Genomic DNA, 16,625 nt, shown 5'->3' with positions numbered 1-16,625 from the left:
ACACCGGTATGTTACCTCGCCGTCCCACGCAGATCTCAATGTCGCCGAGCATGAAGCAGATACACATCTCTTCGAAGCCTGGTGTGCTGGCCGTTCGCCTGCTGGAAGTGACCTTTCCTGAACCGTTACGCATAGGTTTAGGTTTCTGTGCTCGCCCACACCCGCTCTTGTAGTGACAATCCAGACTGGTCTCCTCACCTCCTCCTGAGTCCTACGGTACTACGGCCCCGACCGTCGAGCACGCACCTGATCTTGACTCTGACCGCGACGAATATGCACTCGCTCCTGCCCCTCTTCTACAACTCCCATTCTCCGCGCCACGGCAAGCGTGCGGGTCAGCTCCTCAAGGTCTGCATCGAGCAGCCGGCGTGAGCTATCGGGGCGCACTGTGTGCGCTCTCCAAGCGCGTGGTACGGTGCGTAATGTTTTCGTGTATCTTCCCCTTGCGCGATACATTGCGTCACACATAGATGATGTATCCTCGTCCGTTACTGTTGGCTTTTCGTATATTCTTAGTGAGCAGTGCAGCGTTCAATTATCTTGGACTCAACGGAACAGGAGTTACTAGTGAACCAAAAGCCTCGGACTAGAGACTTTGCGAACATCGTTGCACTATACCACCATTCACATACTACGATATAAAAGCCTTCATCAGGAGAAGACACGCAATCGTTTCAGACAGCACCAAAGCAACGTCTACGTTATACAACCACATTAACTTAGTGTAGGACGAGCAAGTACGGGGACAACCACTGGCGAGGCGCTCAGTCATACCACCGTTCCCGCAGGCGCTTGCGCGTGACGATCGGCTTCACAATCGCTATCGCGAGCGCAAGGCCGGCGATGGTCACGACCAGCTGGGTCTTGTTGAAGCTCTCGCTGAGGACGTCGAACGTGTTCGATGGCGCGACGCGCGAGAAGAAGAGGTCGAGCCCGTACGCGAACACCAGCGACGTCGACTCAAGGAGCGCCGGTGACGTCACGATCTTGCGCACCTTCGCGACCTACACGAAGAAGGGTCAGTGCGGAACGAACGAGGGGAAGACGCAGAAACAGACCTGGTAGTTGTGGGATAGAACGCGCTTCGGGTCGTCGGGGAGGACTGGGTCGTACTGGATCAGCCACTCTTCCATCTCCTGGGCTGTCGGCTTTTGTTTTGGTCTCCGAGGGTCGAGGAAGCGCCGTTGCAGGACCTGGACCTGGTTGTTCTGGTTCGCGACTGCAACGAACATCGCATCGTCGGCAATACACTCGACACATGAAGTGAGCTGGACATACTGATAAGATCCTTGATCGTGATGCCGTAGGTCGTTGACGTGGACGCAACGGTGCGGATCCCACGGGGAAAAGATGAACGCTTGCTCGTACACGCTCACGGACATTGTCTCGTTGCTGAACGAAGATAGATCCGAGCTGGAAAGAACACGGTGAGCTTCGTACAGCTGTATCATGTTGCGCGACATATCATACCTCTTTATCTTGTCGTCTGGCCCATTCCCCTCGTACAGCTCGACCGACACCATGCGCCAGGTCTTCGCCTGATTCACCCCGACCTCAGGATCGTAGTAGTGATACACAAGCCAGTTTTCCACCAGCGTCGCTTGAACTGTGCACTCGCCATCGGCCGCCGGTAGCACCGTGTGGTAGATGACCGTGCCCTTGGCACCGTCAACGAGGTACAGCGCGCAGGCTGTCCTGTCAGAGCGCGGAGCGCCAGCCGCGGGTCCAGTGACGACACCCACGAGGTTTGGGTTGAGGTACTTGTACAGCGTCGTGCGATTACCGAGCACCTTGCCCAGCGAGGCGACGGGCTGGTCGGTGGGGCGCGAGAAGAGGTAGCGCACGTCCTCGTGTGGGGGAAAGGCAGCGACCATGTCGGATACGCGATGTGCCGGCCGGTGAACTCCACCTTCGGCGGGACCTGATGACCGGTAAGCTGGCGCTGGCCTGGGGGGCCTGTTCGGAGGGGAATGCGAAGGCTCTCGGCGACGTTCTCGAAGGCAAGGCGTGCCTCGTCTGTGTTGGGGTACAGGTGGACCTGGAGGAACTCGTCAAGGTGCACGATAACCCGTGCAGACTCGGTCTTGAGCGAGTAGACCTCGACGAGCGGTCCTGACACGATATCATGACCGTTGAGAAGGTCCTCGTGCGTCCCGTCGGCTCTTGCATCGCGGCCCGTAAGTGCATCGATGTGGAAAAGCACGGTATCAACGAGGCCCTGGGGCGCCCATTAGCACTAAAGACTACGAGTAAAATAGTCGAACTCACGTTACTGGCCTTGCGCTGAGTAACGATTGCGACCTGGGGAGCCTCTCCTTCTCCATCGCTCGCCGTCCGGATGATGAACGACTTCGCAGGGATGATCTTCCCCCCGACCTTAGCCGCCCACCCCAGTCCAAACACACGGCTCCACATAATGGCTCCATTCGCTGAATCGAGACCGTACACCTTCCCATGCCCAGTGGCCGCTACGATGACTTTCCTGAAGCCGAAGGTATCGCGCGATAGGGGCTCGGACACATTCACGGGCGCCGCGACAGGCGCGCTCACGGATGCGTACGAGCCCGTAACGAATCGGCGCACAAAGTTAACGGCGTATTGCGGGAAGTCCTGTGGAGTCATGGCGTTCAGCGGAAATAGACTTCTGACACTGACATGAACGAACGTTGCGTACCTGAGCGTCAAGCAGTTGTCGCGCAAGGCGAGTACTGAAGATGTCTTGCTCCAGATCGACTTGGGCCGCGACCTTGCGTTCGGGGAGTTCGACGAGCTCGGCAATCCGAATATCAGAAAGACCCTCTTCGCGCGACCACTGCATCTGGTCTTGCTGCCATAGCTGGACCGCCCCGGTTGTTGTGGTCAGAACCAGCCTCGAGAGGACCTTGAATTCTTCAGGATTAGCGGTCTCGACTGCAATCTACGACATCATGATTAGTTATGAAGATAAGTCCCCGCTGGAAGAAGGACGCACATGTTTGATTATGCCATGATCGCCCGTTTGGAATGGGAACGTATAACCAGTGACGAGACCCTTGCCATTCGCAAGGTGCGATGCGAATACATGGGAAGAGGCAAGCTAAACTCGTGTCAATCTCGACGCCCAAGAAGACGCAACCATACGGCTTGCCTTCAGTGTGTGAAGCCAGAAGACGCGTGCAATGTACGGATTTCCATCGATGTCGACACCACCCGCATACAGAGACCCGGAGCGCGTTGGAGATGTCGACTGTAGAAGACCGATCAGATGAAAGAAGCACACAGGCGGCAAGAACACACGTACAGAGTCCGAGAATTGCCAGATGACGTTCAAACTCAACTTGTTGAGACCGAGAACACACCCAGTGCCGTCCTCGGCGGTTGCAATAAATTGCCCGTGCCCAGCGACCCCGACATCTTGGATGCTCTTGTAAGAACCCTTCACAGGAGTAAGCTTCGTTTTGAGATCGGGAACCAGCGGGAAGGACTTGATAGTGTTATCTTCGAGCATGACAACTCTGGGAGGGATGTCGGGAACCGCGTGGTGGGACAGCACGAAGACCTGTGAGAGCCCAGTGGGTAGATTGGTAGGGTAGTCGCCAGATTGGATGAGCTCGCCCGTCTCTGTGGATAGTGAAGCAACGTGTAGCTGGTACGACGCGAAGGACTTAGTGAGTCCGAGGAGATAGACGGTTTCGGGCGTCACAAATATCTTAGAATAGATGACGGATGATCTGCAGGTATATTAGAAAACCAATTGCCGAAACCATAGGAAGTATGAGTGCGTACGTCTGGTCAGGAGCAGTCCATCCCCACGTTAGCGTCCCGGCATGGCGGTCGAACCGGCGCAAGATGTGCCCATTGGAGAGGACGTAAATGTCTTTGCCTTCGCTGTCAAACGTGACCGCCGTGCCGAGGTCTTCAGGCTGTTCAAGGAGACCAGCGTCCGGAGCATGCAGCTTGTTCTCGAACAGCAAGTGGCCGGTAGAAGGATCAAATGTGCGGAGATGAGCTCCTCCTGGACCAGACAGTGTCGCGACAACTAAAAACAAATTAGTCCATCTAAGCGCAAAGAAAGGCAAAAAGAAGTGCGACGTGGGTAAGCGCACTGGTACACGCGCTGGGGTACGTGTATGTCCGATGCAGGACCGGTACAACTATGTGGGCTCAACGACGCTACATCCTCAATTGTCCCTCCGGCTAATGAATACAGCATACGCGCACGTATTGTCCCGCGGAGAGCGCGCATATAGCGTAGGGCCAACATGCTGCCCACACCAAACCTCACGCACTATGCCACAAAAAGCATATACTCACCATCGTCATGTCTTTTGAATCCCAGTATATGATCATCATCATCGAAGAGATGGCGCCACGCTATCCTTGACCGCGCCGTGAGCTCAGCCCTCCCCTCTCGCTGTATGCGCGCGACTCACCCAAAGAACCGTTCGCCGAGTGCACCGCCGCGAGAACGTTACTCTCCGTCGCGGTGAGCACCACACTGCTTGAACCGCCGTTCGCGAGCGTACGCCGGTGGAAGACCGGCGCGGTGGCCGCGGACTGGGTGAGTGGGACGCCAGCGAGGGCCTTGTGCCAGTCGGTGACGCCGACCTCGTACGAGTGCAGCGCGCGGGCGCACCCGCAGAGTATCAAGAGAGGGAGCGCGGTGAGCCTCATGGAGGCTGCCGGGGGCGGGTGGAAACCAGAGGGTGAAGGGGAGAGGGGAAGAGGTCTGCAGCTAGAGCCCGCGCCGCCGTGCGGACAGGGACCGCTGACGCGCTGCAATGTAGACGCCCAATGTGGCCACGACACGAGCTCGGCTTGGCATAAACACTGGTAATACTCAAATATTCAAGCTTTGTGTTGGGGCGTTGAACTCATGCAGTCAACAACGGTGGGATAACGATTCTACTATGGATGCAGGACTAGATACAACAAGCAGACACCTAAGAACCCACACAGGCTTGGAAAATATTGTCGGGGATCTGCGCTTCAATGCTCTTGATGAAGTCGTGTAAAGCTGTCCACTCAAGATTGGGCACTGGAGTACCTTCATGCATGACGCGTACGAACATATTCTTGTCAATCGTTTCCCACACCTGGTTGCTTTTGTTAGAAACAAATAAATCACATCGAGTGCGCCCGGAAACTCACCTCCAAGACAATCTCTGATCCAAGCGCGGGCCAACGCAGTGCGCCGTTCTTCCCGAGCCCGAGGAGGGCAGCAAGGCGGATCATGGAGCCATCATGGCCAACATAAAATCGGAGCTTGAAAGTCTCTTCACCAGCCTGGAAGAGTTTGAGGTTATGGGCGAGCTCAAGCATAAAAACGCCTGTTTACATATACGTGAGCGAACCATAGCCGCTCTAAAGATTCACCAGTAACGTACCGAAGTTCAGCTGGCTGTAGGTCGTTGAGTTCTCCGCGGTGTTCCAGATATAACTACCGCAACGTGTTCAGTACGAGAACACGTGTATAGAACGCACCGACTCACTTGTATTCGAAATCGCCGAGAGCAAACACTCTGGCGGCATCGGCGTTTGAGACGCAAGTGCCAGTGGAGTTGCAGGGAAGAGGATGGTTGTGGCAGGTACGCGAGGTGAACGTGTCGAAGTAATGATCGTCTGTCGGGATACCCGGTCAGTCTGCTTTGGTTTCCGAGCTTCTGCGATCACGAAGCCGAACACTTACACCATGATTCCCAGGCGTTCATCCCGAGAGTGCCCAGAGCCTCTCCCAGACGGACACGGAGATCGTTGTTCTGCTGTAGATGATCCGTCCAAGCGGGCACACTCTGATACGCGTTGCGGATGGCGTCTGCATTGGGGCACGGATAGCTGGGTGGAATGGAGTCAATCTATCCGAACGCATATTGTCAGCTCTCACAGTGGCGTCTATACATAACGCTGCTTCGACGCACGTTTTCGGGCTGAGTAGTCACTGGGAAGTCCTTGACCGCCATATTGGGATCCATACCAAAAAGCAAGCCGCCTGCTACCTGAAACGTGCGTGTAGCCGCTGACGTGCGAACGAGGATATCCTCCTCGTCGACCTTCTTCAGAAAGCCCAGTTTGTTGTGATAAACGGACCAAAAGTCCTGGCATGCACAGTCATTGACGCGCGGGAAACGATAGACATCGGTGTATACGCACCTTGCCATGTTTGACCGCGTCATCTAGACCGCCACGGGTAAGCTGTCCCCCGTCGCAGGTGCCATTCCAAAAGAGTGAGAGGAAGGGATGCCATGACGGGCTATTGGTGTTGTGAAAGACTCGCGCTGTGTCCGCATTCGTACCATAGCTGAATTGCGGGAAGTCGGTGCAGTCCCAGGGCAACGCGTTGAGCTCGTTTTCCGAAGGGTACAGGTTGTCCGGCGTCCGCTAACATCCCACCGACGTCAGCATGGGCACATAGCCAGGGTCACGATACGTGCACTCGTTTCCTCCGCAACGCCCGTTATCCCGCCTAACGCTGCCCACCGCATCGCACAGGCTCACATGCTCGAACAGAACAAGAGAACACACCTTATGGTGACGAATGACCGCGTTCAAGTACACGAGCTTCGCGTGCGACGCATTTGTAGGCTTGGTATAATGCTGCCCGTTCACATGCGGCGCGTTGCAGTAGTTGTATGTGTTCCACGGGAGATCCGACGGAGTGATTGAGGAGTTGTAGACACCGTTGGCCGACGCGAGGAGTCCATCGCCAATGGAGACCGAGGAATCCACGTTGCTGGAGGCTCCGAGAGCCAGTGCAACAAGTGAGTACAGCACCGGGGCACCCAAAAGCGTGCTCTTGAGCGCGTGGAGGTGCATGGTAGTCGTCAGCAGCCTCTGAGGCGTAGCAGGCATAGAGTATCACAGCATGAAGGTCGAACGTGCGTGCGGAGCTTCGTCAAGTCTGCCGTAACACTAATGTTCGGGGTTTATTTAAAAGAACTTTAACGAACTTTCATTAACGGTTTGTTAACAGCGTTTATAAACGCGTGTGTAATAGGCCGCATTGAGCAGCCGTTTTCATATGTTTATAAACGAGAAAGTTACAGGCGCCTGAGGGATAGCATCAGCATGGACGCGCCCGCGACGTGAGCCGCACGACTCCCGGCAGGACCCCCGAAAGCGCCTATAGAGGGACCGCCGACCATCCGGACACGATTTGACGATTTTTGGCCCTCGGACCGGTCGCCATCCGGACATCCGGAGGGCTTGTCCCGACTGCATGGCTGCCGAAGGTCCGGACATGACCTTGAAGGGGCCGGGAAGGGTCTGCCGAAGCCCGGACATCAGCCAAGTAAGACCTGAGGTAGGCGCCGATGCGGGAAGTGGGAGGAGGGTTTGTTCAAAGCTATTACTCAGTTGAAACACTTATTGGAGGGAGTCAATAAAGCTTTAAAGCATCATTTAGTAATCATCCCGGCGTCAATCAGAATTCAACAGCCCACTTTTGCGCACAGGTCGAGAATTCCCGCTAAGTACAACAAATTTCTCTGTTCATTCCATGCCACCTTGCTCTGAGCAGCTGCGATGAGCTTTTCGCGGGGTTTGAAGACTTTTTGCGGCGAAAACACGAATTAGCGCCCGTAAAGCGCTCCTGGAGGACTGCCGAACGGTCCGGACGGGCAACCGCCCTGGTGCTGGAGGACCGCCGAAAGTCCGGACGTGGGACCTCAAATAGTCCGGACATGAAAGTCGCAAAAATGGGCGTTTGTCGGCGGTCCCTCTATAGGCGCTTTCGGGGGTCCTCTCCCGGCCTCCTCCTCCGTCCCTTGCTCCTTTCCACCGCCCATGGGTTTCCACCGTCATCGCGACGCGTCGCGCCATACTATCGCCCCCTTTCTCGCCCGGCTCGCGACCCTCAATCCTCGCTGATGGCTACGACTGGACCAGAATTGGGCTGCTGCTCCGCTCCAGCTATCATCTGTTTCACTGGTAGTGCATTGCTCTTTTGACTTCGTGTGCACCTGTCCTAGCAGTTCTACTAACCAGATGTGCCCCGAGCAGCACATGGTCTTGTCGGGGCGTAGTCGCCCGGTTCGACGCCCGGTCTTGGATGTCGCCGAGAATATCTGGAATTTTGAGTTGAGATCGTCAAACACGCTTGAAGATGCGGCTTCAAAGGCGAGTCTGATTTCTGCCTCCATGTTCGCCCCCACGCATCATGATGTCTCCTTCTGTGTCACTCCCCAACACTCTGGTTCTGCGACTGAATACTCCGCATGTGTTCAGATGTTCTCCCATCGACCATCCCTCCCGCCGACTCCGCTACATCTCCTTGCGACTTCCGCAGCTCGAATTGCGACCCCGAAATGCTTGGCGATTGCAGCTCAAATGCTGTTGTCCTTAAATGCAATCTCGAGGTCTCACTGGCCCCCGGAGGACGTCAGTGTGGTCCCTGCCCTGTCGTTCGGCTCTGGCGGCACACGGCAGCGTCCCACCATTGTATGTATCTTGAACCAAGTAAAACAACGGTACGATTTGCTGATACTTCGAGTTTCATGGTGGGCCAAACCTCATCGGCTCGTTGTAAAATTCCACGAGCTACGAAGGCTGTCGAAGACGTCGCCGAATAGCAGCACCGGCACTGAGAGAAGTGCCGACCATCCAGCAGTCAATGTCGATGCCGAAGATGCGGAGGCTATGGTTGAGTCGGCGATTCTGAAGACGATGGTCCTCGAGTCGCTGACAATGAGTTGCTGATCTCACGCCAGAAGCTTTCGTCCCAGAATGCGCACACCGGGAGTGGGTGGAGGGTAAGTAGCACATTGGTGAACGTCGACTTTCTCGCAGATGCGCCGATTTCCGGCGCTCGGAAAACGCGTGCAAGGGCGCCGTCACGCGTCATCCGGCGCCGAGGGCTCGCAGAGCGTCACCACATGCCATTGTACTCATCTCATGGGACTTTTCGTTCGTAGCTATGTAGTTGAGATGAAGCGCCCATCCTTGTTTATGAACCGGTTTATATATACGTTAATAAACGCGTTTATAATAGGCTCGTTTGTAAACTTGTTCAAGATTCGTGAGCATTTACACCCCGAACGCTACGTAACACGCTGGGAAGGCGCGAGACTACGTGCACGGTTGTCGCAATAGTCTAGAAAAAGTTCAAGATTTTGTGTGGAAGAAAACAGCAAGTGGAGATCAAGAATGAGTAGATTGGATTCGGAGGTACAGCGACATGCTTTGGTAAAGGAAAAGCGGAACGCGATTCTCGTCTCACCAATAGGGCTTGTTATGTAAGATCTCACTGATTAAAAAGCATGTTGACTTTGCCGCGCGCTGTATTGACCGGTTGCCCCTTGTCAAGGCTTGAATTTCTAGTAACATGCAGTGCCTTGGGGAATGGGCACCATCTGCCTCCTGGTCGACGCGCTCGAGCATTAGCGTTATTTGAGGCGGACTCGAGTCTCGCCGCTCGGAGTCGCGGATCGCCCCCCCCGGCGCTACTTCAAACTCCAATCTCCGCGGCTACATTTTGATCTCCGTCCGGAGCCGGGGCCCGGCGGCAGGGGGCGGCGGGAATATCGCATATACTGATTTAGTCCTCCTCTTCCTTCCCCTCCTCCTCCTCCTCCCACTGCTCCGCACTGTGGGCTATGGTCGAAATCACTATTCGTAAACGTCCACGTACGGAGGCGGTGGTAACGCAACGGAAGTTCTTCAAGAAAACTGCGAGGGGGAAGGTCATCAAAGGTACGTCTCCCCTCCGCGATGCTTTTGTAACCCCGCAGTTAAACCACGCAAAGTGTTACGCGAACGATACCTGCGTGATGATGTTGCTTGTGGAATCCATAGCTGCGGCATTTGCACCAGTGACAAGGACGTCGTTCTCCCCTCCTCTGGGTCGTTGGGTCACCCGTCGTTCCCGGACGGTCATTTCATTATCCCAGACACGAACATTTTCCTCGGGCAGGTTCGTCACGCATATAACCATTCCTCTCGTGCATCAATCTACTCCTATTTCTCCCCATTGTCGTCTTTGTTTCCGTGGTGTGTAAGGGGGATCTACGAGCCGTGTTGCTTATATGATACGCATATAGATGGACTTAATGGAATCTTCGTCATTCAACCCCCCAACCATACTGCTTCAGACCGTAATGGAAGAAGTCCGACATCGTTCACTGCCTCTATACAATCGTCTGAAGGCCCTTGTCAAGGCTGACGACAAGAAAATCTGGGTTTTCTACAACGAATATCGCTCGTAAGTAAATCACCCCACTGTATCTGGCAAAAATAGACCTCGCCCTCCCAGAGAAACGGCAATCATCCGGGAGGAAGGCGAGTCTCCCAACGACCGCAACGATCGAGGTGCTTCCCTGTTCTCATGCCAAGCCGCGTACCTCACTTAACCCACGGTCGCAGGGATCCGCAAAGCGACGTCGTGGTACAAGAGCCATCTCGCGCTTGCTCGCCCTGCCGTTCGCGGCCAATCGGTGCCACCGCTTCCGTCCATCGTGTTGCTCACCGACGATGCCGCCAACCGGCAGAAGGCGGAGAAAGAGGGCCTGACGTGCTTATCAGGTGTGTCCGGTCGCGCAATTACCCAACTGGAACGGCCTTCTGACCCGTTGCAGTGAGGAAGTATGTTGAGTGCATGAAGGAGTCTAGCCAGCTTCTAGATCTGTTGTCGGCAGCGGGTAATGATGGCCTAGATGCCACTGCGGCGGTCGCAGCTCGCAGCGCACTGTACCCGGAGGTGCGTTCTCAGGCCAGTCCACCTACAATCTGACACTGAGAAGTTGTAGTATATGTCAATGGCTACGCTGCTCGCTGGTGTCAAGTCCGGACAACTTCATCAAGGGCATTTTAACGCAAATCAGTATAACTATCTCGAGGTGAGATCCGTTTCCCTTTTCTTACTGAGCGGGATTGAGACCGCGTTACCAGGGGAGCGTCCCCGTTTCAGGCTTCGACCGCGCGGTCTTGCTTGTCGGGCGGGAGCATATGAATAGGGCTGTACAGGGTGACGTTGTCGCCGTCGAAGTTTTCGACGAAAAAGAGTGGAAGGCCCCTGGTGACGAGGTGGTGGACCAGGAAGGTAAAATCCTCCAGTGCTGGCGGGACACAGAATATTTACCTCTGAATAGCTACGCTTAAAAACGACGACGCAGAAAATTCCGACGAGGAGCCAGAGGACGATGAAGTGGTCGCGGAACGCAAGGTTCTCCGGGAAGAAGCGGTCAGACAGGCGGCTTCTAGTAGGCAGCCCACCGGCCGCGTGGTCGGCATCATCAAGCGGAATTGGAGATCGTACGTTCCTGTCCTGTGGAAGTCCCCGTCACTAATCCAGTACCATTTTCCAATGTCCATTCACCTCGCAGATACGTCTGTCATATCGATAGCACGTCATTGACCTCGACGAACACGACGTCACTGTCTCAGCAGACGGTCTTCGCCACCCCAGTTTCCCGCCTTCTTCCACGCATTCGCCTACGAACCCGCCAAGCCCCCGCGCTTATTGGTCAGAAGATTCTAGTCACAATCGACCGATGGGAACGTACCTCGCGGTACCCGGAGGGACACTTTGTCCGAGCTCTAGGCAAAGTTCAAAGCAAAGAAGCCGAGCAGGAGAGCTTGTTGCTTGAGTTCGATGTGCCGTATAGGCCATTCGGAAAGGCCATTCTTGACTGCCTACCCCCAGAAGGCGATAAATGGGTTGTGCCGCCGAAGGACGCCACCAACCCAAACTGGCGGGACCGAGAGGACTTGCGAGATATGATCATCTGCAGCATTGACCCTCCAGGTGCGTGTCGCTCACGTGGCCCATGCGCAGCAAGCTCGTTGACGTACTTCCGCTCAGGGTGCCAGGACATCGACGACGCTCTACACGCGCGCCGTCTGCCGAATGGAAACATCGAGGCTGGCGTCCGTACGTCCGCCACAGTCCCGCGTTCACTTCCGTCAGCAGCCAGCTGACATTCGGCCCAGACATCGCCGATGTGTCCCACTTTGTTCATCCGGATACCCCAATGGACCACGAAGCGGCGGCACGTGGAACGACCGTTTACCTGGTTGACAAGCGCATTGACATGCTCCCCGCTCTACTCGGCACCAATCTCTGCTCCCTGCGCCCGCATGTGGAGCGGTTGGCGTTTTCGGTGATATGGGTTTGTATCCGCGCCCCGCTAATCTATTGACTTTGCTGATTCCGACTCCCAGGAACTGTCACCCGAGGCGGAGATCGTCAACGTGCGCTTTATCAAGTCCGTAATTGCCTCGAAATCGGCGTTTACGTACGAGGAAGCCCAAATCCGCAAAGATGACCCGTGCGTGGACACCCATTGCGTCCGCGAGAGACTGCTCGGTGGCTTATCATATCCTCAGGAAACAGATGGATGGGCTCACCGAGAGCATCCGACTCTTGAATCATCTTGCGAAGAAGCTGAAAGAAGGCCGGATGAAGGCCGGAGCGCTCAACCTCGCATCACCCGAAGTGAAAATCCATCTGGACAGCGCCGAGTCTTCCGACCCCGTCGACGTGGAGCAGAAGGAGCTGCGGGAGACGAACAGCCTGGTCGAGGAGTTCATGCTTCTCGCGAACATCAGCGTCGCTGGCAAGATCCAGGAGACATTCTCCCAGACCGCCGTGCTCCGGTACGCTTTGCACCTTCGTGCCTCAGAGTCGCGTCTCATGAACCGTCCACAGACGCCACTTGCCACCCCCACATATCAACTTCGAGAAGTTGCAAGACATTCTCAAGAGGCGAAAGGGACTGGCACTTGATGTCTCCAGTTCCGGTGCTCTAGCTGCGTCGCTCGACCGTTGCGTGGTAAGCACCATCTGATAAGTACCGTTCTCTTCGACTCGACTCCAAATTCAGGACCCAGAAGAGCCGGCATTCAATACGCTCGTGAGAATCATGGCTACCCGGTGCATGCTGTCGGCGGAGTACTTCTGCTCAGGCAGTGTGGCCCATGACACGTTTGGCCATTATGGCTTGGCAAGTGCCATCTATACTCATTTCACGAGTCCGATCAGGCGCTATGCAGGTACGATACTCGTTCTAGTCTGCACGTTGGCAGCGACCGCGATCGACACCTCCTGAATCTGTCTCTCTCTTTGTTCTCACAGATGTCTTGGCCCACCGCCAGCTGTCTGCGGCAATCGGGTACACGCCGCTGCACCCCAGCCTTCACTCCAAGTCACACGTCGAACGAGTGCTCGAAGTGGTGAACAAAAGACACCGGATGGCGCAAATGGCGAGCCGAGCGAGTGTCGAGTTCTACGTTGGCCTCGCCCTCAAGGCCCGGAGCAGCAAGGGGGTCGTCACTGAAGACGCGTTCGTTATCCGGACGTTCCGAAATGGCCTCGGTGTGTTCGTGTCCAAGTACGTGGGCGCTTATCGGCGTTTATCACCTCGTGTGAATTCTGACGATAACCTTTGAACAGGCTTGGCATAGAAGGCCTTGTCACGTTCAAGCGCGGGATCCAATTCGACGCAGATAACTACACAATCACCGTGCCCGGGGAAGGGAAAGATGTCACGATCGCGGTGTTCGACAAAGTCAAGGTGGTCGTGGGGGTTGAGCAGGACAAAAACACACAGCGGGGCAAGGTAGTCATGGCACTATCGCACCCCATCGATTCACGCCGTCTGTGAGGTCAGTGTAGCATATCATTCAGTCTATGTGCCCAATCGTTACATATCCCCGGCCCTCGTGCCTTTCATATGCACTCGCGCATGGCAAAAAGCGAGGGCTGCCGCACCGATGGTGTCAGGCCACCACTCTCCGGAGGCTTCTCTTTTCGCATACAGGCTTGGTGCATGGGAACGCGCGCGAGCCCCCGGCCGCTCCGTTCTGGCCACTGAGCGCGCGGCGCAGAGGCTTCTAGCCTCCTGCTTCCAGAACCGGCGTCCAGGTCAATCCCGGCACTTCGCGCCAAAATTAAGAGCAATCCAGAGATCGTGCGCTCCCGTGGCCACGGCCCCTGTGGGTTCGTGTCACCAGTTGCCTCCCACTGTGCTGTTCTCACCATTTACCTAAGGATTATGCCGGCCACGCGCATCGTCCTCCCCCGGGAACACTCGGGACATATCCAGCAGGTCTTCGCAACCATCCAAGGGAGCCGACGCCCCCTGGGACACCCACCAGATGAACACTTTCGTAACGCTTCTTCGGCACTACCCCGTTCCTACGGCTGCGCGCCCAGTTCCATCTCCACCCGAGCCGAACCTGCTGGTATGGGAACGTTTGGAGGGCCATCGCGAATCGCGGAGGCATCCGTTGAAAGCGATAAATACGCCTGCTTCGAGAGCAGAATCGTCATCCCCCCTCACTTCCTGCGATGTCGCTTCTCGACCCCCGCACCCTCGCCCTCGTCGCCGTTGCTCTCGCCATCGTCGCCGTTTCGTCATGGCGCCGCCGGCGCTCGCTTCCTCCAGGTCCCAAGGGCGTCCCCATCCTCGGCAACATCTTCGACGTCCCTAAGGACTTCGAGTGGCTCACGTACGATCGCTGGAGCCGGGAATACCGTCGGTCCCTGTGTTATTTTTGCGTGTCGCGTTCTCACTCGAGGATTCTTCGACAGGATCCGACGTCATTTACCTCAACCTTGCGGGTACCCCCGTGCTCGTGGTCAACTCGGCGGAAGCCGCGCATGAGCTCTTCGAAAAGAAGTCTTCTCTATACTCAGACAGGTGCTGTTCCTGAGCGTCCACAGGACCAATTGCACGTCTCACTATTCATTTATGCGCTCCAGGACACGGCTTCCAATGCTAAACGAGCTGTAAGGCGCAGCGCCCATCATCGTTCAATATAGATTGCTAACTGAATTGTTACGTAGCGTCGGCTGCGACTGGCACTTTGTCTTCATGGGCTATGGCGACAGCTGGCGAGAACGCCGGCGCGTCTTCCACCAGTACTTCCACCCGAACGCGACGATCGAGTATCGCCCGCGCACGCTCAAAGTTGCACGCGAGCTTTTGCTCCGACTGCTCGACACTCCAGATGACTTTATGGTGCACCTTCGGCAGTGAGTGATTCCACTGTGCATTTTCTGACAGGCGCGCCTGATATATTGGTTGCCTGCAGCATGGCTGGTTCACTCATCCTAGGGACCGTCTATGGGATTGATGTCCGACCCAAGGACGACCCATAATTGCTACGGCGGAGACAGCTCTGCACGCCATGGCCATGGCCGGCAACGCGGGGGCTTATTTGGTCGATACCATTCCCATGCGTGCGTTTAGGTTTTTGGTAACTCTGCGTTCACTCGCTCACTGATCTGCAGTGAAATACGTCCCGGCCTGGTTCCCTGGCGCGAAGTTCAAGCGTCAAGCCGCCGAGTGGAAAAAGGCGACGGATGCGATGGTGGAGCGCCCGTTCAAGGCGGTGATGAACGCCATGGTAAGTTTTACCTGTTCGCTCCCGCCGGCGTTGTAAATGAAAATTACGTCTTGCAGGCTGAGGGCAAAGCAGTGCCATCCATAGTCACGTCCCTATTGACTGGTGAAGAGGACAGGAAGCCCCCGGAGACCGTGATCAGCGGTGTTGGTGCTGCTGCATATACCGGTATGTGTTCACGACAGTCCTCCCCTTGACAGGTGGGCTCATTCACACATGTTCCACAGGCGGTTCCGACACGGTTGGTGCATATCACCGTATACAGAGGACGCAACACTCACATCACATTACAGACTGTCTCAGCGCTGGGAACGTTCTTCCTCGCGATGCTCAAATATCCGGAAATCCAGCGCAAGGCCCAGGCTGAGGTCGACCGAGTCGTTGGCTCGGATCGCCTCCCCGACTTCTCCGATGACCTCCCTTACGTTACGGCGCTTGTGAAGGAGGTCTTGAGGTGTGTTCTCCGTCCATGCTGATTTTGCCACAACTCATCACGCCTGTGACAGGTGGCAACCGGTTACGCCTCTCGGTTAGTCGCAATATTTTTTCTTCACAGACGACTGCTCACTGCACCTTCCCAGCCGTGCCCCATCGCCTCACACACGATGATGTGTATAACGGCCACCTTCTACCCGCTGGGTCCGTCGTGGTGGGCAACTCGTGGTGGGTTCCGCTTCTTGCTTCCGCGCGTACCCGACATTGACGGCAACGCGATCTCCAGGGCGATCTTGCACAATGAGACAGTGTTCCCAGAGCCGGAGGAATTCGTCCCGGAGCGGTGGATCGACGAGTACGGGAAACTGCGGCCGGAGATGCGCGATGCCGAACTCGCCGCCTTTGGCTTCGGACGGCGCATCTGCCCTGGCCGCCATCTCGCGCTCAGCTCGACGTGGATCGGGATCGCGTCCGTGCTCGCAACGTTTGACCTCCAGAAGGGCGTCGATGCGGACGGGAACGTCATCGAGCCCGAGGTCAAGTACACGAGCGGCCTGGTGTCGTGAGTACCCTCCCATCGTGTTCTCTCTCAAGCTTGAGAGGCTCGGGGCCATTTGCGACCCTGACGCTGATTTGTGTCGCCGACAGGTACCCGTGCCCGTTCAAGTGCGTGTTCAAGCCGCGCCGGGAGACGCCGTGGGCATCGTGCACGCCGCTGCGCACGAGTGCGAATGAGCGCGGGCCCCCGGGAGTGACCGTGGTTCTGGATCTTCTCTTCTCCCGTTTAACTTCGCGCCCTGTTGCACCCTCGCCCCTGTGCACCCGGGCTTCCCTGCCCTCTCCGCACGCACCCCTTCCGTTCTCCACTTGTT

At 56.2% G+C, this 16,625-nt stretch overlaps 4 protein-coding genes across 4 annotated transcripts; 2 read left to right on the top strand and 2 right to left on the bottom strand.

Moving 5' to 3' along the window:
* Positions 1-764: 764 nt before the first annotated feature.
* BXZ73DRAFT_93328 (uncharacterized protein) lies at positions 765-4,653 on the bottom strand (the record flags this gene model as incomplete). Its single annotated transcript, XM_048026637.1, is given in 14 exon segments — positions 765-1,004; positions 1,059-1,219; positions 1,279-1,357; positions 1,377-1,413; positions 1,471-1,847; positions 1,910-2,218; positions 2,269-2,610; positions 2,675-2,917; positions 2,972-3,076; positions 3,116-3,226; positions 3,281-3,710; positions 3,766-4,018; positions 4,294-4,353; positions 4,413-4,653. The coding sequence occupies 14 exon segments, from the start codon at positions 4,651-4,653 to the stop codon at positions 765-767; spliced, it is 2,988 nt and encodes a 995-aa protein (XP_047871554.1).
* Positions 4,654-4,922: 269 nt separating this feature from the next.
* On the bottom strand, positions 4,923-6,792 carry BXZ73DRAFT_107826 (phosphoglycerate mutase-like protein; the record flags this gene model as incomplete). Its single annotated transcript, XM_048017010.1, has 8 exons — positions 4,923-5,075; positions 5,131-5,309; positions 5,367-5,419; positions 5,472-5,601; positions 5,669-5,834; positions 5,898-6,074; positions 6,130-6,357; positions 6,502-6,792. The coding sequence occupies 8 exons, from the start codon at positions 6,790-6,792 to the stop codon at positions 4,923-4,925; spliced, it is 1,377 nt and encodes a 458-aa protein (XP_047871553.1).
* Positions 6,793-9,569: 2,777 nt separating this feature from the next.
* On the top strand, positions 9,570-13,574 carry BXZ73DRAFT_56770 (RNB-domain-containing protein; the record flags this gene model as incomplete). Its single annotated transcript, XM_048021508.1, has 18 exons — positions 9,570-9,666; positions 9,720-9,886; positions 10,014-10,174; positions 10,226-10,281; positions 10,336-10,494; positions 10,548-10,669; positions 10,719-10,808; positions 10,861-11,011; positions 11,061-11,223; positions 11,295-11,716; positions 11,774-11,842; positions 11,902-12,080; positions 12,133-12,239; positions 12,298-12,567; positions 12,620-12,743; positions 12,795-12,963; positions 13,046-13,301; positions 13,364-13,574. 18 exons carry the CDS (start codon positions 9,570-9,572, stop codon positions 13,572-13,574), a joined length of 2,973 nt encoding a protein of 990 aa, XP_047871552.1.
* Positions 13,575-14,260: 686 nt separating this feature from the next.
* Positions 14,261-16,319, top strand: BXZ73DRAFT_93325 (cytochrome P450; the record flags this gene model as incomplete). Its single annotated transcript, XM_048026636.1, has 11 exons — positions 14,261-14,447; positions 14,504-14,612; positions 14,759-14,947; positions 15,007-15,049; positions 15,088-15,154; positions 15,206-15,321; positions 15,378-15,486; positions 15,622-15,772; positions 15,825-15,847; positions 15,900-15,981; positions 16,040-16,319. 11 exons carry the CDS (start codon positions 14,261-14,263, stop codon positions 16,317-16,319), a joined length of 1,356 nt encoding a protein of 451 aa, XP_047871551.1.
* Positions 16,320-16,625: the final 306 nt, after the last annotated feature.

Source organism: Epithele typhae, assembly GCF_022376455.1.
Source record: "Epithele typhae strain CBS 203.58 chromosome Unknown BXZ73scaffold_126, whole genome shotgun sequence".
NCBI classification, from domain to species: Eukaryota; Fungi; Basidiomycota; class Agaricomycetes; order Polyporales; family Epitheliaceae; genus Epithele; species Epithele typhae.
The sequence above is the reverse complement of the archived record's forward strand: the minus strand, read 5'-3'. Positions and strand labels throughout refer to the sequence as shown.